General features: G+C 38.4%; 1 protein-coding gene across 19 annotated transcripts in view; it reads left to right on the forward strand.

Annotated features, from left to right (window-relative positions):
* Positions 1 to 22870, forward strand: part of UTY (ubiquitously transcribed tetratricopeptide repeat containing, Y-linked) — a 225293-nt gene that overhangs the window by 164895 nt on the left and 37528 nt on the right. For 18 of the 19 annotated variants that reach the window (XM_050777813.1, XM_050777819.1, XM_050777822.1 and 15 more), the window contains 6 exons: positions 330 to 394; positions 468 to 542; positions 1041 to 1189; positions 3515 to 3629; positions 7663 to 7850; positions 8169 to 8310. In XM_050777813.1, the coding sequence (XP_050633770.1) occupies positions 330 to 394; positions 468 to 542; positions 1041 to 1189; positions 3515 to 3629; positions 7663 to 7850; positions 8169 to 8310 (734 nt within the window). Of the gene's footprint in view, positions 1 to 329; positions 395 to 467; positions 543 to 1040; positions 1190 to 3514; positions 3630 to 7662; positions 7851 to 8168; positions 8311 to 22870 lie in introns of those variants that run through there. The other variant, XM_050777829.1, reaches the window with a different exon arrangement.

The raw sequence follows: 22870 nt of genomic DNA on the forward strand, positions 1-22870 counted from the left end.
AATTCAGTTACCATTTAGAAAATTCCTTGCTCCAAAGTAAAATATGAATGACTACATGCTTTTCTTATAGATTAGTATAATAACTGAATTTTGTATTAATTTTGTAGATGACAGAGGATGTTGAGTACCGTGCACTGGACTTTGACTTTTCCTGTGACTTAATGTAATATGATTATAGAAGATACTTTCTGTGAAATGTGCCTGTAGAAACTTATTTCTCAAAAATTGTCAGTACTGCCCATGTAGATGAGTATTTTCATATTTTGTATAATGGAAGTGATAGCCTGTTAGAGGATACTAAGTATAAATATTTTTTTCTTAACCTGAAGGAAGAAAATGAGAAAAGAACACAACACAAAGATCATTCAGATAATGAATCCACATCTTCAGAGAAGTAAGTAACTTTTAGCACCCACTCAACATTTCTGTCTAAAATACATGGATTTAATATTCTCTCTTTTTTTAAGTTCTGGAAGGAGAAGGAAAGGACCGTTTAAAACCATAAAATTTGGGACCAACATTGACCTCTCTGATAACAAAAAGTAAGTCTCCCTGCACTAGTACTGTTTCCATGAACTGAACCGATGAAGGTATTGCAGGGTTGGGAATTGTCTAGTTTTCTATTTTTTTTTTTTTTTTTTTTGTATTCCTAGTTATTTTTTCTCTCTCTCTCTGTTTCTTGTTTTTTTATGTTGATGTGTTAGTTTTACCTAATAACCCTACAATTCTGAAATTATTTTGACAGGGTTTTACAATTGAAATGTTACTCTTAAAATCATAGTGCCTCTCTATTAATACAACTTTATAAATGGAAGATAAGTTATTTCTTTTATTTAGTAGTTATACATTTTATTTTTTTTTTCACTAATCTGTGTTTGTCTTACGACTATTATTTTTGAAATAGGTTAAACACTTTAGTTGCACTGACTGTACAGGTAAAATGTTTATAGATTTAATTATTTTTCTGATCGACTCACAGGGTTTTTGAGGATATGGTAATTCTCATGAGTTTTTACTCTTAATCTGTTAATTTATTGCAGGTGGAAGTTACAGTTACATGAACTGACTAAACTTCCTGCTTTTGTGCGTGTGGTGTCAGCAGGAAATCTTCTAAGCCACGTTGGACATACCATTCTGGGCATGAATACAGTACAACTATATATGAAAGTTCCTGGAAGTCGGACACCAGGTGATTTTAATGACTAACATACCTTATATGATTGAAAAAATTGAGATTATCACGTGGAACAGGCAAAGAGAACACGTTGTCATTTATACTTCTAAAGCCAAAAGGATTTTAAAATACTTTATTATAGGTAAAAATGTTCATATTACTCTTATAATTGAGCTCAGAGTATTGTTTTTCCATCATTTTATATGAAAAAAATCAGAAAAATATGAACTGGGAAAGGGATGCTAAGTTACTGAGTGTTAGGAATGACAACAAGTTAACAATGTTTTTCAGAGGTTTTCACCACAATTACAGTAAGAATGATGTATTATGAACCAGTTTACTCAAGTTATGTATAATAAAAATTTCATTGACAATGCTTAAAGTATGTGATGCTTTTTTTTTTTAATAAAATGTAATCCAAAAACTTCCTAATTTTAAGCAAACATTTCTTTAAAGGGCTAGATACTAAATATTTTAAACTTTGCAAGCCAAGAGGTTCAATTGATGATATTTTTTAGGTGTTCTATAAAAACAAAACTCATCTTTTTTATGGATTTTTATTGATGAAAATCAAAATAAATAACAAATGAATGCATTTTTTTACTAGTTAAAAGAATGGAATTATTTTGAAGAAAATAGTACTTCATTGGGCTCAAATACTGTGTTCTTGTGTCATCAATATTAACTACAAATGTACATCTGTTGAAGTTGTTCTGTAGTAGTAAGAGCCTCAAAAATGTCTTTTCAAGTAGATCAGTACTGCCATACACTAATGTCAAACTTTGAGCATATTTTCTTGAATATATTAATTGCCTTAAAGACACTTACAGGTTAGATTTTTGTTTCCTTTTGTGTTATTTTCATTTTGGGTTTCATTACTTTGCAGATTAATTTCCTCAAATTGAAGGTCAATTGCACCTTCAGTTGGAAAACCTCACAGTAGTACAAATGGCTTTTGAAATACGCACATTTTCCTGCACTTTTGTTGAGCTTTGGAAAATGCTGCTGAAATTATATTTTGAACTTAAAGAAGTATATGTTTGCAAATGTCTGTGCTACTGGAGGTGTAGCTTCTTACTTGTTTTTAGTAGCTTAAGAAGTAGTATATAAAAGCAGCTTGATAGTATTTGCAATTCAAAAAATTTCTTTTGTCTTCAGAATGATTTATTATCCTAAAAGTTTCACATGTAAGTTCTCTTTGCCTTGTAATTTTTAGGTTGAATTTATCAAGAAATATTTTGAAGCCTGCAGGAAAATTTTATGGCCAGTAAGTGGTCAATAACAGTGGCAGAATGTGGTACTTCTTCAGAAAAATTTCCACCTCAACTCAGAGCTCTAAAAATAGCCATACAACCTCATCATTGCTAAATCATTGACCTGCTTTTTTTTTTAAGACAAGCGAAGATATTCAATATCTGTTTCTGACAAAATTCATGGAACTTACATTCAACAGGTTGATGAGACTGGCACATGATAAGATATTTTTCACAGATCTGCCAATGAATAATACAATGCAAATAAATGTAGATATTAAACACCTTTCATTTTCACAGTGAAAATGAAACAAATCACATGAAATGAAAAATGTCGTTTTTCTTTTAAAATCTAGCAGAGGAATAACCAAACTTTTAATAGATTATCTCCTTGTCATTTGTCTCTAAAGTGTTTGAGTTTTTTGGTTTCTTTGTATAACATTAGTACTTCAACAGTGTCCTGTGGAACTGTTAAGGAATTCCTTAGAAGAAATGTAGTATGTTTTAGTTTGCCAGATATAATTTAAAGAAACATTGTTCTGAATTTCTGTATATGTAGATTTTATTCCAGTATTACATTAGTAGAAATGATGCCTGCTATAATACACTTCGTATTCTGATACAATCTTTAATGTGTTCTAAAATGTTGAGATTGCTGATAGATCATAAGCTAAGATTATATATATGGTATGTAATGTAAATGTTTCTAACCCTTTCACCATGGGTAGGTGCCCATGGTGTCCTAGTATTTGTAGTTTTTATTTTTAAAGCCCCTTGCCATGGGCAGTGCCATGCACCTACTCATTGTGGAACAGTTGTGATTCTTTACATTATATGCTAACATTTGACATGTGGTAGGAGCTAAGAGTGCTAGGAGACAGGTTACATTTTGAACACTATACCTTTCTCTTAATAAGGTTTCTGGTACTATTTGTGAGAATTGAGAAGTCGTTTATAGAGAAGGAAATAGTAATGCTATAGCTAATATGTATTGTATATTATGTTCTATTCAAAGTTCTAAGCATATATTTTTCACTCAGTCCATATGCTGCTGCAGTTGTGACTTTCATTTTCTTTTACTTTTCAGGTCACCAAGAAAATAACAACTTCTGCTCTGTTAACATAAATATTGGTCCAGGAGATTGTGAATGGTTTGTTGTACCTGAAGATTATTGGGGTGTTCTGAATGACTTCTGTGAAAAGTAGGTTTCTGAACTAAACTTTCATTTAACATAACTGTGAGAAAATAGTCATAAAGGACAAAGTGCAAAGCTGAGTTTCTTAATGAAACTATCAGTGTTTTACTTACTGCTCAGCAGAAATTTTTTTTAAATGACTTGATTTTAAATTTTTTATGTTATCTAAATACTTAATGAAAAGATGCCATGCCAAACACAGTGTCTTACGCCTGTAGTCTCAGCACTTGGGAATGCTGAGGCAGATGGATGTCTTGAACCTAGGAGTTTGAGACCAGCCTAAGGAACATGGCAAAATCACAACAATTAGCCTGCACTTGTAGTTCTTGATACTCAGGATACTGAGATGGGAATATCATTTGAGCCTTGGTGGTTGAGGCTGCAGTGAGCCATAAACATGCTACGGCATTCTATCCTAGGTGACAAGACTGAGACTGTCTCAAAACAAACAAACAGAAAGATGCCATGAAGTAGTCTCTGCAGTGGTGATAGCTGTGAATTGATAAGAGAGTAAATTGTTTTTTATGTTAATGTAAAAATTTCATGCATTCTTCCAGATTTGACATGTGTGCCTTAAAGAAAAATTTTACTTACATTGTTTTTAGAAATTACGGGAAATTATAAAATAAGGCACCCTTATAGCTTAGTAACTCAATCTTGTGTATCTTTGTAATTCAACCTAAAAATATCAATAACAAAGGAATCACCAGATTTGTTTTTTAGAGTTGGTAAAGATAATAGTGGAAAAATACAGACATAATTGAAACTGTATTACATACTTAAAACATATTGTAAAAAAATAGACAAAATTCTCATAGAGAATTATATATGAAGTTTACATTCTAATCAATTAATATGCATGTTTCACAAAATTTCTACTTTAACCTTTTGGAATGTCTTTACATTTTATTTGGTAAAAAGTGCATCTTATTAAAACATAAGGTTAAATTTCTCACCTACTGGCAAGAAATAATGACTTTTTGTTGCCTTTGTTGTGTGATGCATAAGGTTTCCTCCTCATAGCAAAGGTGATGTTTTTTAACATTTAAAACATCAATAAACACTTTGATCTGAACTCTTTGTTCTGAACCTAGGAAACTCCAAATACACAGAAACAGCAAGGGCAAACAAGGAAAAAAGAAGTTTATACAGGGGAATCCCTATTGTGCTACACACAGAATTTTTTTCTTAAAACTGTGAGGTTGTATACTACAGTTCTTGTTACATTTAAATGTAATGACTTTTGTTCATTTTTCGTGAATGAGAACTGCCATTTTCAGGATTTAGCTTTTTTCCTTTCTGAACAGAGAAGTGACCTTAGGTTAATGATTGTTGGTGGCGGAGGGGGGGGGAAATGTGATATCTGAAAAGTTAAAGATTGGGAATAATAAAAATATGAAGTTAAAATGATTCATTTATCTTTAATTTCAAAAACTTTGCTGTCCTCTTTGCAGTCTCCTTGTAACTTTATGTTGCATAAAGTATCTCCCTATATGTAATTAACCATTGTTTTGAACTTTTGAAAAAAATACTATCTGCATTTGTTGGTTTTGCTGCCTTTTTTTTAAATACAAAATTTTCTCTAATTTTATATCGGTAGTATATGAGTAAGATAAGGTCAGATTTGTGCTGTGCTTATAATTTTTTCCTTTTCCTTTCTTTTTTTCATTTTGCTTCCTGTTTACTGGCAAGTTTTTTAAAGTTTATGGGAAACAAGCTGGGCACAGTGACTCACGCCTGTAATCGCAACACTTTGGAAGGCCAAGGAGGGCTGATCATTTGAGGTCAGGAGTTCAAGACCAGCCTGGTCAACATGGTGAAACCCTATCTCTACAAAAAATACAAAAATTAGCAGGTCATGGTCATGTGTACCTGTAGTCCCAGCTATTTGGGAGGCTGAGGCAGGAGAATTGATAGAACCAGGAAGCAGAGGTTGCAGTGAACTGAAATTGCACCATTGCATTCTAGCCTGAGCAACAGAGCAAGACTCTGTCTCCACATACAAAACATTCCTTGAATTGCTAACCTCTGCTAAAGTCAAAAGCAATTTTAGGAGAATAAAATGAAATGGAATAAGATTTCATACAGACAACTCCAAATTTTTGTCATTTTTTAAAGATAAAATATAGAAACAAAGCAAAAGCTAGTTCTTAAATCCAAAACATTTTCAACTATGTGAATTTCTTCCTCTTGAGAAAACTTAATTTGAAATATTTTACTAAATTCTTAATAGAAAACTTAATGTAATTACTGTGCAAGTACATCACAATATTGAAAAAAACAATTTTTTTTTTTTTTTTTGATATGGAGTCTTGCTCTGTCCCCCAGGCTGGAGTGCAGTGGCACAATCTCAGCTCACTGTAACCTCCACCTCCCAAGTGCAATAAATTCTCCTGCCTCACCCTCCCAAGTAGCTGGGTTCACAGCTATGCACCACCATGCCTGGCTAATTTTTGTATTCTTATTAGAGCTGGGGTTTTGCCTTGTTGGCTAGGCTGGTCTTGAACTCCTGACCTCAAATGATCCTCCCTCCTGGGCCTCCCAAAGTGCTGGGATTACAGGTGTGAGCCACCACACCTGGGCAACAATACAGAAAATCTGATGAAGGACAATAACAAAAAAATGACTTTTATATTAAAACTTCATAATTTTGTCTGTTTGTATTGGTGCCAGTGGTGGTTCGTATATGTGTATATGGGTTCTTCTGGTAGTGTTTTCAGCTGTCTTAAGTCAACTAATTCTTAAAAGCATATGCAAATAGACATTCTGTCCTTACTCCCGTTTCCTGCCTAGGATTCCAGACAGCAGTAGAGGATGATTTCTGCTCTCCTTCTCACCCCTGACTCAGGAATATTGAGAGAAGGTCCTGGTTCTTATATCTGCCACAGTAATTATGATTAAGATTTAAATGACTTAATGTGATTTCTAACCAGAGTTTTCCTTTTTAGAGATTTCAGAGTATTAAGAGGTTTTTTAGTTAAAAAGAAAGGATGAGTCAAAATATTTCTTATTGAAACAAAATTAAAAATCACTATGTTTAACTGTAATTAGAAACTTAAATATTAATTTGTAGACTTTTGAACAGTAAGTTTAAGCTTATAGTAGCTGATCTTTGGATAAGTCTATCAGTATTCACCTGCAATTAATTTTTCTCAGGACCCTGGCCCAAGTCTTAACAGGAAAGGAAAGAGGTAGTTCTTGTTGCAATGTTTTTGTGATGCAAAGTCTTTTTTTATTTGTTTGTTTTTTCTTTTGTTTGTAGTACAGTCTCTCTCTCTCTCTCTCTCTCTCTGTCTCTCTGTCTCTCTGTTGCCCAGGCAGGAGTGCAGTGGTGCAGTTGTGGCTCACTGCACCTCCTTCTCCCAGGTTCAAGTAATTCTCGTGCCTCAGCCTCACGAGTATCTGGGATTACAGGCACGTGCCACTGTGTGTGTGTGTGTGTGTGTGTGTGGTGTGTGTGGTGTGTGTGTGTGTGTGTGTGTGTGTGTGTGTGTGTGTGTGTGTGTGTGGTGTGTGTGTGTGTGTGTGTGTGTGCGCGCGCCCAGGCAGGAGTGCAGTGGTGCAGTTGTGGCTCACTGCACCTCCTTCTCCCAGGTTCAAGTAATTCTCGTGCCTCAGCCTCACGAGTATCTGGGATTACAGGCACGTGCCAGAGTGTGTGTGTGTGTGTGTGTGTGTGTGTGTGTGTGTGCGTGCGTGCGTGCGTGCGTGCGTGCGTGCGTGCGTGCGTGCGTGCGTGCGTGCGTGCGTCGTGTGTTTTCAGTAGAGGCGAGGTTTCATTGTATTGGCCAGGCTAGTTTCAAATTTCTGACCTCAAGTGACCTGCCTTTCACAGCCTCCCAAAGTGCTGGGATTACATGCAAGAGCCACTGCACCCAGCCCTGTGATACAAAGTATTAATGGAAGAAAAATTTAAAGCATTTTCTTAACTCTTATTAAATCTTTTTTAACTCGATTAATTCTCAAGTTGATTTTTCATTATTTTCTTTTTCAGAAATAAAATGCTTTTCAACTTGATTTTCATTATTTTCTTTTGCAGAAATAATTTGAATTTTTTAATGAGTTCTTGGTGGCCCAACCTTGAAGATCTTTATGAAGCAAATGTTCCTGTGTATAGATTTATTCAGCGACCTGGAGATTTGGTCTGGATAAATGCAGGCACTGTGCATTGGGTTCAAGCTGTTGGCTGGTGCAATAACATTGCCTGGAATGTTGGTCCACTTACAGGTATTCTGAATAATAATACCAACAAAGTTTACATTGTAAAGAGTTACCTAGTAGATATTATTTTACTAGTAGAAAATAATTCACTGAAAATAGAAATAGTATCTCTTGTAGGAAAAAAATACCAATTTTTAATACAGAAATTAAATTTAGCTTAAAAATGGCAATCCAAGAACACAGATTTTTTAAAAATATAAACAGTTTTCTTTGCAGAAATACAAAGAATACAAATATTATCGCCTGAGAGGTGATAAATAATGGTTATCTGCATATGTTCTATTACTTTGGGTTACTTTATGACTGTTGCTTTTTTCCTCCTAGCCTGCCAGTATAAACTGGCAGTGGAACGGTACGAATGGAACAAATTGAAAAATGTGAAGTCACCGGTACCCATGGTGCATCTTTCCTGGAATATGGCACGAAATATCAAAGTGTCAGATCCAAAGCTTTTTGAAATGATTAAGTAAGTGCTTTCTAAAACTGCTGCAGTTTCTCTTTGGGGGTATTGGTAGCCATTCAGTATTTTTTTCAAAAGAATTATGTTGACATTAAATGTCAGAAGTCTTGGCAAAATTTAATAATATGTAAATAATCTTATATATTCATAAGTGTTATAAAATCTCATAAGATTAAAATATTTCCTTCCCTTACAAATAGTCACTGTCATGCGCGTCCATGTGAAGAGACCACCAAACAAGCTTTGTGTGAGCGATAAAGCTGTTTAATCACCTGGGTTGCAGGCAGGCTGACTCCGAAAAGAGAGTCAGGGAAGGGAGATGAGGGTGGGGCCATTTTATAGGATTTGGGTAGGTAAAGGAAAATTACAGTCAAAGGGGGGTTGTTCTCTGGCAGGCAGGAGTGGGGGTCATAAGGTGCTCAGTGGGGGAGCTTTTTGAGCCAGGATGAGCCAGGAAAAGGAATTTCACAAGATAATGTCATCGCTTAAGGCAAGGACTGGCCATTTTCACTTCTTTTGTGGTGGAATGTCATCAGTTAAGGCAGGGCAGGGCATTTTTGTTTTGTGATTCTTCAGTTACTTCAGGCCATCTGGGCGTATATGTGCGAGTTACAGGGGATGCGATGGCTTGGGCTTAGAGGCCTGACAGTCACCCATGTTTATTACGACTTAGAGCAGAATAAAGGTGTACATGAATATATACTGGTAAATTTACAAATCTCTATTTTCTCCTAACTCTGATAAAACTGATTTCCTAGGACAATTTGTTTTACTATTTTTAAATAATTTGTTGTTTATATTTTATTTTTTTATGTTTATATTAAGGTATAGTATACATTTAAGATGTACAGCCTGATAATTTGATAAACATATATATAAACATGAAAGTTCTGGCACCTGTCTTGTTTCTCTTGCCATATGATCTCTGTATATACCAGTTCCCCTTCCCCTTCCAAAGCCCTCACCAGAAGCAAGTCCTGGTCCCATATTTCTTGTACAGCTTGTAGAACTGTGAGCAATATAAACCTCTTTTCTTTATATATTACCCTGCCTTGGGCATTTCTTTATAGCAACAGTAAATGGACTAAGACAGAAAATCAGTATTTAGAAATGGGATACCACTTTTTGCTAAAAGATACCTGAAAATGTGGAAGCAAATTTGGAACTAGGTAATAGGCAGAGGTTCAAAGAATTGAAGGACCAGGCTAGGAAAAGTTTGTATTATAACGAATCGGTTATTCTGATGAGGCTCAGAAGAAGTCCGGCAAGGGTAAGTTCGGAGCTTCTTGGAGACTGGTAAACTGTTTCTGGCCAAAAAGCTGATAGAGAAAGTGAAAAACTTGCTGATGAGATCTCAGACGGAAATGATGACTGAGAACTGGAACAAAAGTCACCGTTGTTACTTTGCAGCAGAGAACCTGGCTGTGTTGTTTCCATTGCCCTAGGGTTTGGCAGGAAGCTGAACTTAAGGGTGATGACCTAGGGTAAGGGGCAGAAAAAATTTCTAAGCAGCAAACTTTCAATAAGTTATGTGGCTACTTTTAACAGCTTACAATCTAAACCAACAGCAAAGGAATGAACTAAAGCTGGAATTCACAATTAGAAGACAAGCAGATTATAAAATTTGGAAAGGAGATGTAATAGGAAAGAGCATTTTCAGGAAAGGAATCCAAGGGTGCTGCAGAGCAAGCACTTGCTAGAGAGATTAGCATGAGTAAAAGGGAACCAGGTGCTAATCTTCAAGCCCATTGGAAAAAGTCCCTAAAAGCGTTTCAGAAATGTTGAAGGTCGCCCCTCTCCTCACAAGCCTGGAGACCGGGGAGAATAGAAAGGTGTGGAAAGTAGGGAGGGACAAGCCAGGGCATTGCTGCCATGAGCCACCTCAGGATGCTGTTCCACCCATCCTCCACCACTCTAGAGAACTTAAACTTTAAGCCTTGATGACTTCTACAGGTGTTAAGTCTGTGTTGCCTACAGCGCGAGAGCCATGGAACCTTGGCAGCTTCTACCTAGATTTCAGAGGATATATTAGAAACCTGGATGCCCACACAGAAGCCTACCACAGGGACAGCCTCCACAGAGAGACCTCTGGTAGGACAGTGCCTAATGGAGGTATGGGAGCAGGGCTACAGTTCTACAGACATCAGGTTGATAGTGCCAGTGGCAGCATGCAAGTCCAGACTGGAAAAACGGCAGAAATTCAACTTTAATTCATGAGAGCAGTCACATGGCCTGTGTGCAGCAATGCTATGTGGGTGGAGCAGCTTAAGGCCTTGGGAGCCTACTGCTCACACCAATATGTCCAAAATATGGGACTTGGAGTAAAGAAAAATTACTTTGAAGCTTGAAGACTCAGTGTGTGCCCTGCTAGTTTTCAGGCTTGTATACAGGCTGTTATTCCCTTCTTGACTTGATTTATCCTTTTCAGAAAAGGATTGTTACCCAATGTCTGTTCCATTATATCTTGGAAGTGAATAACTCATTTTTTATTTTACAAGCTCACAGCTATAAGGAACTTGCCTTGCATCTCAGGTGAGACTCTGGACTTTCGAGTTGATGCAGGAACAAGTTAAGACTTTTCGGGGCTAATGGAAATTAATTATGTTATTTTGTATGGAAAAAGTACATGAAATTTGAGTGGGGGACACAGAGATAATGCTATAGTTTCAATGTTTGTACCCTAAATTCAGTGGTAACATATGATCCCAGTGTTAGAAGTGCAGGTCTCCTGGGGAGTGTTTGGGTCATGGGGAGGGCTCTCTCATGAGTAAATTAATGCTTCTCTGTAGCTGGGGGTGTCAGTGAATTCTCACACTGTTAGTTCCTGACAGAGTTGTTATTTAAAAAGAGCCCATTTTTTTAATAATGGGCTGCTCTTTTTAAATAACTGCTCTTCTCTTCCTCCTCTTGCTATGATCTCTGCTGTCTCCTCCCCTTCCTGGCCTTCTGCCATTAGTGGAAGCTATCTGAATCTCTTGCCAGAAGCAGATAATGGTGTCATGCTTCTTTTATAGTTTGCACTACTGTGAGCCAGATAATCCTCTTTCCTTTAAAAAGTACCTGGTCTCAGCTTTTTTTTTTTTTTAGACAGAGTTTTCACTTTCATTGCCCAGGCTGGGGTGCAATCTCAGCTCACTGCAACTTCTACCTCCTGGGTTCAAGCGATTCTCCTGCTTCAGGCTCCCAAGTAGCTGGGATTACAGGCTCCCACCACCAGGCTTGGCTGACTTTTTGTATTTTTAATAGAGATGGGGTTTCACTATGTTAGCCAGGCCGGTCTTGAATTCCTGACCTCAGGTGATCCACCTACCTCGGCCTCCCAAAGTGCTGGGATAACAGGCATGAGCCAGGGCGCCCAGCCTCAGGTATTTCTTTATAGCAATACTATACAGACTGGTACAGTCATCATCTTGTATGTTACATACCCAGAACCTACTTCTGCGTAACTGAAACATAGTACCTTTTGACTGGCATCTTTCCATATTTCCCTCCTTATGGTCATCATTCAACATTGTGCTTCTGTGAGTTTAATGTTTTTAGATTGTACATACGTAAGTGAGATAATGAAGTGTTTGTCTTTCTGAGTCTTCTTTATTTCATTTAACCTGAAGTAAGCAATGTTTTTCTCTGTGTTCTTCTCGTACTTTTTCAGTTGGGTCTTGGCCTTTAAGCCATTTTGAGATGATTTTTGTATATAATATGAGGTGACAGTTGAGTTTTATGATTCTGTATCAAACAATGCCATTTTTCCATTACAGTTTATTGAAAACACTTTACTTTTCTTTCCCCATATTTATTAGATTTTTTTTGTTACTACATGAATGGACTGTTTTCTTCATTTTTTTTTCTTTTTAGTAGTTTGATTTTTCTATATAAAGTGCAGTTGATTTTTACATCCCAATTCTGTATCCTGAATCTTTTCTGAATTATTAATTCTAACAGTTTTCTTTGTTGAGTCTCTAGAGTTTTCTACATATAGAATTGGTATCTGCAAATACAGGTAATTATACTTCTTCACTTAAAATTTGAATGCCATGGCCAGGCACAGTGGCTCACTCCTGTAATCCCAGCATTTTGGGAGGCCAATATGGGCAGATCACGAGGTAAAGAGATCAAGACCATCCTGGCCAACATGGTTAAACCCCGTCTCTACTGAAAATACAAAAATTAATCGGGAATGGTGGTGCATGCCTATGGTCTCAGCTACTCTGCTTGGGAAGCTGAGGCAGGATAATTGCTTGAACCCAGGAGGCAGAGATTACAGTGAGCCAATATCACGCCACTACACTCCAACCTGGACAGAGTGAGACTCCATCTCAAAAAACAAATGAAAAAAATTGAATTTCTTTTATTTATTTTTCTTATCTAATTGTCTGGCTACAACAAACAATATTAGATTCTAAACAAATGCCAAGAATGAGTATTCTTACTTAGGGTTTAGAAGGAAAGCTTTTCATTTCTTCCAACAGTTTTTATGATGTTAGCTGTGTACTTTTTCCATTACAGCATTTACCATGAGATCCATTCCTTCTGTAGCTATTTTGTTGAGAGTTTTAAATAGTAATAGAGTTTGAACTTTCTCAGATGCCTTTTCTGGGTCTGTTTAGATAGATAATCATGTCATTTTTCCTTTTCTTCTGTTAGTATGGTAGATCACATTTATTTGCCTGTGTTACGCCATTATTATTTCCCAAGGATAAATTCACTTTTTCAGAGTTTATGATCCTTTTAATATGCTGCTCAATTCTATTTGTTCCTATTTTACCGAAGATTTTTCCATCTATGTTTTATAGGAATGTTGGCCTATCATCTCATTTTCTTGTGACGTCTTTGTCTGCCATTGATACTATGGTGGTGTTGACCTCATAAAATGAGTTTAGATGTCTTCTTTCTTCTATTTTTTGGAAAAAGTTGGTATTTTTCTTTGAGTGTTTATTAGAATTCACCCACAAAGCCATCTGGTCCTGGGCTTTTCTTTGTTAGGGGAATTTTAATCCCTAATTAAAGCACCTTATTTGTTACTGGTCTGTTCAGGATTCCAAAACCTTTTTGATGCAGATTTGCTAGATATAGCACGTTTCTTAGAGTTTGTTCATATCTGCCAGGGATGGTGGCTCACGTCTGTAATCCCAGCAATTTGGGAGGCTGAGGCGGGTGGATCACCTGAGGTCAGGAGTTTGAGACCAGCCTGGCCAATGTGGTGAAACCACATCTCTACTAAAAATATAAAAATATTAGCCGGGTGTAATGGTAGGCAGGAGCTACTCGGGAGGCTGAGGCAGGAGAATCGCTTGAACCTGGGAGACAAAGGTTGCAATGAGCCAAGATTGTGCCATTGCACTTCAGCCTGGGGGACAAGAGCAAGATATCATCTCAAAAAAAAAAAAAAGAATTTGTTTGTATCTTCTAGATTATCTAGTTTTTGCCATATTATTGTTCATAATAATCTCTTTCATCCTTTTTTTTTTTCTGAGTATCTTTTTCCTTTTCTTCTCTTCCCCCCCTCCCCCCCCCCCCCCCCCCCCCCCGCCAAGGCAGAGTCACTCTGTGTTGCTCTGGCTGGAGTGCAGAGGCGCGATCTTGCCTCACTGTAAACTCCACCTCCCAGGTTCAAGCAGTTCTCCTGCCTCAGCCTCCTGAGTAGCCAGGACTGCAGGTACATGTCCGACTAATTTTTATATTTTTAGTAGATGTAGGTTTCACCATATTGGTCAGGATGGTCTCGAACTTCTGACCTTGTGATCTGCCCATCTTGGCCTCCCAAAGTTCTGGAATTACAGATGTTAGCCCCTGCACCCAGCCTATTTCTGAATATCTTTTGTAATGTCTTCTCTTCTAATTTTGTTGGAGTCTTCTCTCTTTTTTTCTTAGTCTGTCAATTTTGTTTATGGATTTAAAAGACTAGTTCTTAGTTTTGTTAGTGGTAAAAGTGGACATTCTTGTGTTCCAGCTCTTAAAGGAAAGGCTTTCCATTTTTCCCTATTCAGTGTTATACTAGCTGTGTCTGTTGTATTAATATATGGTTTTTATCATGTAGAGGTCTGTTCTTTCTATATCCAGTTTTTAAGTAGTTTTTATCATGAAGGGATGTTTAATTTTATCAAGTGTGTCTTCAGAATTATTTGAAATGATCATATGGTTTTGTCCTTCGTTCTGTTGATATGATATACTGGTTGATTTGCATATATTGAACTATCCTTGCATCCCTGTGTTAAATTCCACTTGGTCACAATGAATAGTTTTTATTTTATTTTATTTTATTTTATTTTATGTTAGTTCTTGAGTACATGTGCAGGATGTGCAGTTTTGTTACATAGGTAAACATGTGCCTTGGTGACTTGCTGCACCTGTCAACTCCCTGGTATTAAGCCTAGCGTGCATTAGCTACTTTTCCTGATGCTCTCCCTTGTCCACCCCTTCCAACAAGTCCCAGTGTATGTTGTTCCCCTCCCTGTGTTCACATTGTTCAGTTCCCACTTATAAGCAAGAACATGTGGTGTTTGGGTTTCTGTTCCTGCATTAGTTGGCAGGGGATAATGGATTCCATGTCCGTGCAAGGAAATTATCTTGTTCCATTTCATGGCTGCATACTATGATGAATGGTCTTTTTAATGTGTTTTTGAATCTGGTTTGCTTATATTTTGTTAAGGATTTTGGCCGCTGTTTATCTTGCCCAGTAGCTTTCTTTTTTTAATTGTCTTTGTCTGGTTTTGGTATACGAGTAATACTGTGCTCATACAATGGGTTTAGAGGTATTTCTTCCTCCTCTTTTTCAGAACAGTTTGAGTAGGATTGGTGTTAGTTCTTTAAATGTTTGGTAAAATTTGCCCGAGCGTGGTGGCTCACACCTGTAATCCCAGAACTTTTGGAAGCTGAGGTGGGTGGAGATGGAGAGCATCCTGGCTCTACTAAAAATTAAAAAAAATTGGCCAGGCATGATGGCACGCACTGGCACGCACCTGTAATCCCAGCTACTCAGGAGGCTGAGGCAGGAGACTTGCTTGAACCCGGGAGTCGGAGGTTGCAGTGAGCCAAGGCCATGCCACTACACTCCAGCCTGGTGACAGAGTGAGACTCCGTCTCAAAAAAAAAAAAAAAGTTTGGTAAAATTCAACAGTGAGGCCAGCCATGGTGGCTCCTGTCTGTAATCCCAGCATTTTGGGAGGCCGAGATAGGTGGATCGCCTGAGGTCAGGAGTTCAAGACCAGCCTGGCCAACATGGTGAAACCTTATCTCTACTGAAAATACAAAAATTAGCCAGGCATGGTGGCAGGCACCTATAATGTCAGCTACTTGAGAGGCTGAGACAAGAGAATTGCTTGAACCTGGAAGGCAAACAGTGAAGCCATCAGGTCCTGGGCTTTTATTTGCTGTGAGACTTTTTTGTTATGGCTTCAGTCTTGTGAGCCTATTACTGATCTGTTCATATTTTGTATTTCTTTATAGTTCAGTCTTGGTAGGTTGTATAGTTGATGTGTCTCTGTGTTCTAGGTTTTCTAATTTATTGGTGTATATTGCTGCCAGTAACAGGTTGTTTCATTTAAAGTTTTTCTTCCTTTTTGATGTACGCACTTATAGTCATAAACTTCCCTGTTAATACTGGTTCAAGTCAGCTATTGATTTTTTTTTTTTTTTTTTTTTTTGGCTGGGATGGGGGTGGTCTGGAGGCTCTATACATTATTCTAAGGTAGGTGTTGAATTCCCCTACTATATTTTTGTATTGCCATAAGCATTCCCTTTCATATCTGTCAATATTTTCTTTATATATGTGTAGGTACTCTGATGTTTGGGGGCCACATATATTTCTGATAGTTACACTTCCCAGTTGAATGGACCCAGTTATTACTAGGTGATGACCTTTCTTTGGCTCCAGGGACAGTTTTAGATTTATGTCCCATAGGATTTGTTATGTTGTGTTTTTATTGTTACTTGTTTCAAGCAGTTTTTAAATTTTATTCTTAATCTCTTCATTGGCCTTCTGGTCATTCTAGAATGTTTGAAACTATAAAAACAATTGGAAAATTTTAATTGTTTTTCCAATTGAAAAATTTTCCCCAAAAAATTTTCTAGTTGTTTTTATAGTTTCAAAAGCTCCACATGTTACTGATATCTAGTTTTATTCCATATGATCAGAGAAGATATTTCATATTGTTTCATTTTGTTTTTAATGTTTTAAGACTTGTTTTGTGACCTATCATATGATCTGGCCTTAAGAATGATGCATGTGCTGAGGAGCAGAATGTGTATTCTGCAGCCATTAGATAAAATGTTCTGTAAATATGTGTCAGGTCCCTCTGGTCTATAGTGCATATTAAGTCCAGTGCTGCTTTGTTCATTTTCTGTCTGATTGATCTGACTTGCCCTATGCTGAAAGTAGGATGTTGAAGTCTCTAGCCATTGTTGTACTGGGATCTCTATCTTTCTTTAGCTCTAATAATATGTGCTTTATATATATCTGTGTGCTACAGTGTTGGATGCATATATATTTGCAATTGTTTAACCCTCTTATTGAATTGACCCCTTTATCATTATATAATGACTTTCTTTGTTCTTATAGATTTTATTTTGAAATCAGTTTTGTGGCATAAATACAGCTACTCCTGTTCTTTGCTCATTTTTGTTTGCATAGAATATCTCTTTTCATCCCTTTATTTTCAGTCTCTGTGTGTCTTTATAGGTAAAGGGCATTTCTTGTAGGCAGTATGTCATTGCGTCTTTTTAATTCTGCACTCAGCCACTCTCTTTCTTTGGATTGGAGAGCTTAGTTCATTTACATTCAATGTTGTAGATAAGGAGTTACTCCTGTAACTTTATTTTTGTTTCCTCATCATTCTGTGTTCTTTTTTTCTTTCCTTGCTGTCTCCCTTTTTATGAAGGTGATTTTCTCTGGTGATACTGATGACAACTTAACACTGATAGCAAAAACAAGCAAAGAGAAAAGTAACAAACACTCACATTTTAATTTCATCCCCCTTTTTAACTTTCTGTTGTTTCTATTTGTATCTTAATATATTGTCTGTATCTTGAAAACTTTTTGTAGTTATATTTGGTAATTGAAGAACTCCTTTTCGCATTTCTTGTAGAGCAGGTCTGGTATTGGTGATATCCTTCATCTTTTGTTTGTCAGAAGTATTTCTTTGTGTTTGATATTTTTGCTGGATCTACTATTCTAGAAGTTTTTCTCCTTAAGCACTTTAAGTATGTCATGCTGCTCTCTCTTGGCCTTTAGGGATTCCACGAGGAAGTCTGCTGACAGATGTATTGGAGCTTTTTTTTCCTTTTTTTTTTTTCGTATTTTATTTCTTTCTCTTGTCACTGCTTTTAGGTCTTTCCTTTGTCCTTGATCTTTGGTTATTTTATTCTTAAAGGCCTAAGAATATTATTGGGGTTAAGTCTGCTTGGGGGGCCGTGCGTAGTGGCCCACGCCTATAATCCTAGCACTTTGGGAGGTCAAGGCGGGCAGATCACCTGAGATCAGGAGTTCGAGACAGCCTGGCCAACATGGTGAAACCCCGTCTCTACTAAAAAAAATACAAAAATTAGCTGAATGTGGTGGTGGGCGCCTATAATCCGGCTACTTGGGAGGCTGAAGTCAGAGAATTGCTGGAAGCCATGAGATGGAGGTTGCAGTGGGCCAACACAGTGCTACTGCACTCCAACCTGGGCAACAGAGTGAGACTCCATCTCAAAAAAAAAAAATCTGCTTGATATTCTGTGACGTTGTTGTACTTGAATATTGATACCTTTCTCTAGGTTTGGGAAATTTTCCATTTTCCCTTTCAATAAACTTTCTACCCTGATGTTTGCTCTTTGTCTCCTTTTTTTTGAGATAGAGTTTTGTTGTTGTTGCACAGGCTGGAGTGCAGTAGAGCAATCCCAGCTCACTGCAACCTCCACCTCCCAGGTTCAAGTGAGTCCCCTGCCTCAGTCCCCCAAGTAGCTGGGATTCCAGGCACATGCTACCACTCCCAACTAATTTTTGTATTTTTAGTAGAGATGGGATTTCGCTATGTTGACCAGGCCTGGCGTCCTGACCTCAGGTGATCTACCCGCCTCAGCCTCCAAAGTCCTGGGATTACAGGTGTGAGCCACTATGCCCGGCCTGTATCTCCTCTGTAAGGCCAACAACTCTTAGATTTGCTTTTTTAACACTCTCCTGTAGATCCTGTAGGTGTGCTTTAATCTTTTTTATTTGGTCTCCCCGATAGTGTATTTTCCAATAGCCCGTTTTCAAGCTCACTGATTCTTCTGACCAATTCTACTATTAGAAATCTCTGATGCATTCTTCAGTGTGTCAGCTGCATGTTTTAACTCTAGAATTTCTGCTTGACTCTTTTTAATCTCTTTTTCAAATTTATCTGATAGAATTCTGAATTCCTTCTCTGTGTTATGTTACATGTAGTTTTGGTTCCTCAAAACAGCTATTTTGAATTATTTGTCTGAAAGGTCATGGATCTCTTGTCTCTCTGGGACTGACCCCTGGTGTCTTACTTAATTTGGAGATACCATGTTTCTCTGGATGGTCGCAGATGTGGATGTTTGTCAATGTCTGGGCATTGAGGAGTTATATATTTATTGTAGTCTTCATGTCTGGGACTGCTTGTACCTGTGTTTCTCAGAGGAAGGTTTTCTAGGTATTCAAAGGTGATTTAGTGTTGTGATCTAAATCTTTGGTCAGGCCAGGTATGATGGGTCATGCTTATACTCCCAGCACTTTGGAAGGCTGAGGTAGGTGGATCATGAGGTCAGGAGTTTGAGATCAACCTGGCCAACAGAGTGAAATCCCGTCTCTACTAAAAATACAAGAAATTGGCCGGGCACAGTGGCTCACACCTGTAATCCCAGCACTTTGGGAGGACAAGACAGCAGATCACGAGGTCAGGAGATCGAGACCATCCTGGCGAACATGGTGAAACCCCGTCTTTACTAAAAATACAAAAAATTAACTGGGTGTAATGGCGGGCACCTGTAATCCCAGCTATTCAGGAGGCTGAGGCAGGAGAATGGCATGAACCCAGGAGGCGGAGCTTGCAGTGAGCCAAGATCATGCCACAGCACTCCGGTCTGGGTGACAGAGCAAGATTCTGTCTCAAAAAAAAAATACAAAAAATTATCTGGGGGTGCTGGTGAGCACCTGTAATCCCAGCTACTCTCGGAAGGCTGAGGCAGGAGAACTGCTTGAACCCAGGAGGTGGAGGTTGCAGTGAGCCAAGATCATGCCATTGCACTCCAGCCCAGGTGACAGGGTGAAACTCCATCTCTAAAGAAAAAAATCTTTGGTTGCCACAGCCATATCTGCCTAAGGGGCACCCCAAACCCAGTAACACTGTGATTTTTATGGACTTACAGAGTTACCGCCTTTGTGGTCTTGGTAATGATTCAGTAGAATTCTCTGGATTACCAGGTGTACACTCTTGTTCTTTTCCCATACTTTTCTTCATACAAATGGAGTCTTTCACCATGCTGAGACTCCTGGAGCTAAGGGACAGATCGCAAAAGCACCCTTGGGGCCATGACCACAGGGACTGCACTGGGTCCAGCCCAAACCCAGCACAACACTGACTCTAAGCCAAAGCCCCAGGATGACCACTTCCTGGCTCCTACTGATGTGCCCCACCTACATCAGTTAGCAAGTGGTGAATCTATCCAGGAATGTGTCCTTCCTTTCAAGATATCAAGCTTCTCCCCAGCCAAGGGTGGGTCCAGAAATGCCACCTGAGAAACAAGGCCTTGAGTCTGGAATGTTAGGAATCTACTTAGTGCTCTGTTCTACCGTGGCTGAGTTGGTACCGAAACTACAAGACAGTCTCCCCAACTCTTCCCTCTCCTTCTTGCAGAATTAGTCTGTCCACATGGTTTCTGTACTCCCAGACTCATAGAAAGTTCTGCCTGGCTCCACTGAAGTTCACGGAAGGCCCAAGAGCACTTCAGTCATCTTAGGCTGAATGCGGCCAGATTTGGATCTCTCTCTTTAAGCCAGCAGGTCCCTTTTCCTCAGAGGGGGTCCAGGATGCCATCCAAGTGCCAACGCCTGAAATTGGGAGCCCCCAGGAACCTGCTTTGTGCTCTGCCCAACTGTGGCCACACTAGTTCCCAAAGTGCAAGACAAAGTCCCCTTTACTATTCCTTCTCCTTTCCTGAAGCAGAAGAAATATTTCCTCATGGGTGCCCCAGTTAAGGATGCATTGGGTCACACCTGAAGCCAGCATAGCCCCAGGTCTCAGCAAAGGATTGTGACAAATATTGTCAAGGTACGGCTGATATTTCAAGGCCCAAGGCCTCTGTAGTCTGCAGATGTTCAATGTTGCGAGAACTAGGTCTTCTCTCCTTCAAAGGAGTGAGTTCTTTTCTGGCCCAGGGTATCTCTAGAAATGTCATCCAGGAAGTAGGGCCTGGAAGGGGGCCTCAGGACTCTGCATGATGGTGCTGTGTTCTACTCTGGCAGAGCTGGTATTCATGTCGCAAGACAAAGTCCTCTTAATTCACCTTTTTCTCCCCAAGTGAAAGGAAAGAGTCTCTCCAAGAACTGCAAGCAGTGCTGCCTAGAACTGGGGAAAGCTGACACAGTTACTCGCTTGGCTACCCTCGCTGGTCTCTCACTTGGTCACATACATCTCAAGTCCCATGGCTCTGAGCCCAGTACAGCACTAGAACTTGCCTAAGAACTGCAGTCTTTGTGGCAGATACTGACTTTTATGTTCATTTAGTACTCCAGAGCACATTAGTCCGTATTGATGGGACCAGCTAGAACTCAGGTTCTGACTGCTGTGAAGGACAGTTCTCTGGCTAGATCTGTCTAAATGCTCACCCAGTGGGTGCCGGCAAAGTGACACCTCATATTGCTTTTCACTGAGACAAGACAGAGATTTTTTTCCTCATGTTGCTTTTCACTGAGACAAGGCAGCACAGAGTTTCAATGCAAAGTCCAATAATCGCAGCTCTCTCTCCCCCAAGCACACATTCTTTGCTCAACATAGTCACTGACAGGGATTGGGAATGGGTGGTATCAGTGATTCAAAAGTGTCTTTTCTGCCTCCTTCAGTGCCTTTTGAAAAATATTGTGTCAAAACTAGGTACGGTGATTGCTTAAACTAGGTACGGTGATTGCTTACCTGAGTTTTGGTTGTGATGAAGGTGCTTCCGTGTGTGAATAGTTGTTCAGTTTGGTGTTCCTGGAGGGGTGATGATCACTGGAGTGTCCTTTTCGGCCCTCTTGCTCCCTTCTAAAGTATCTTATAGTTAACCCTTCTATTTTAAATTGACAACAACTTAATTTTAATCACATACAAAACACAACATTTTTACTGCCCTGCAGATAACACACACTTTGTGCTCTTTAAAGTTAGAGTTTGCCTCTTTTAACATTATATTAGCACATTTTAATCTTCTAACTTTTGTATTAGGATCAAGAGTAAATTATTCACCACTTTTACAGTGTTGCATTAATTTTTGTGTGTTCATGAATTTACATTCAGAGTTATGTTTTTCTGTGTTTTTGCTTTGCTTTTTAATGTGTTTTTGTTTCAATTTGAAGAACTTCCTCAAGCATTTCTGTTAAGGCAGATCTCGTGCTAACTCACTTAGTTTTGTGTGTCTGAGAAAGACTTTACATCTCATTTAATTTTAAAGGATAATTTTGCTGAGCATATTATTTTTTGAGGGCAGTTTTTTTTTGTTTTTGTTTGTTTATTTGTTTGTTTTTCCTTGCTCTGAATATTATCCCAGTCTTCTCTGGCTTGTAAAGTTTCTGCTGATTCCCTTCAATGTGATGGGTTGTTCTTTTACTATTTTCAGCAGGATTTTAAGCAATTATAATGTGTCCTGCAAAGATCTCTTTATGGTTAGCTTATTTGGGGTTTTGGGGCATAATGAATTTGAATATGCATTTTATTCTCTAGTTTGTTTTATATCCTTCTTCCCTTCTCTACTTTATTCATTCGTTCATTCATTCATTTATTTTTGATACGGGGTCTTGCTCTGTTACCCAGGCTAGAGTGCAGTGGTATGATTAGGGCTCACTGTAGCCAGAACCTCCCAGGCTCGAGTGATTATCCCACTTCAGCCCCACTTAGTAGCTGGGACCACAGGAACATACCACCATGTCTAACAACTTTTTTTCTTTTTTGCGTAGAGAAAGGATTTCATCATGTCGTCAAGGTAGGGCTCAATCTCCTGAGCTCTATCTCCTGACTTCAAATGGTCTGTCTGCCTCAGTGTCCCAAAGTGTTGGGATTACTAATCATGAGCCACCAAATCTGGCCATTATTTATTTTAAGTAGGCTCTGCCCCTTTGTGTTTCTTTTCTCCTTCATTAGCTTCCATGAGGCATAGAGTGTCTCGATAGTGTCCCTTAAGTCCTATAGACTTCCTCACTGGGTTTTTCTTTTTTTTCTTGTCCCCAGACTGGGTAATTTTGAATGATCTGTGTTTGAGTTCAGTTAGTCCTTCTACTGCTTCACTGAATCTTCTGTGAAGATTTTTCAATTCAGTTATGTTCTTTAGTTTTCAGTATTTCTGTTTTGTGTTTGTCGTAGTTTTTGTCACTTTGCTGAATTTCTTGCTTTGT

Source organism: Macaca thibetana, chromosome Y (assembly GCF_024542745.1).
Source record: "Macaca thibetana thibetana isolate TM-01 chromosome Y, ASM2454274v1, whole genome shotgun sequence".
In the NCBI taxonomy this organism is placed as follows: Eukaryota; Metazoa; Chordata; class Mammalia; order Primates; family Cercopithecidae; genus Macaca; species Macaca thibetana.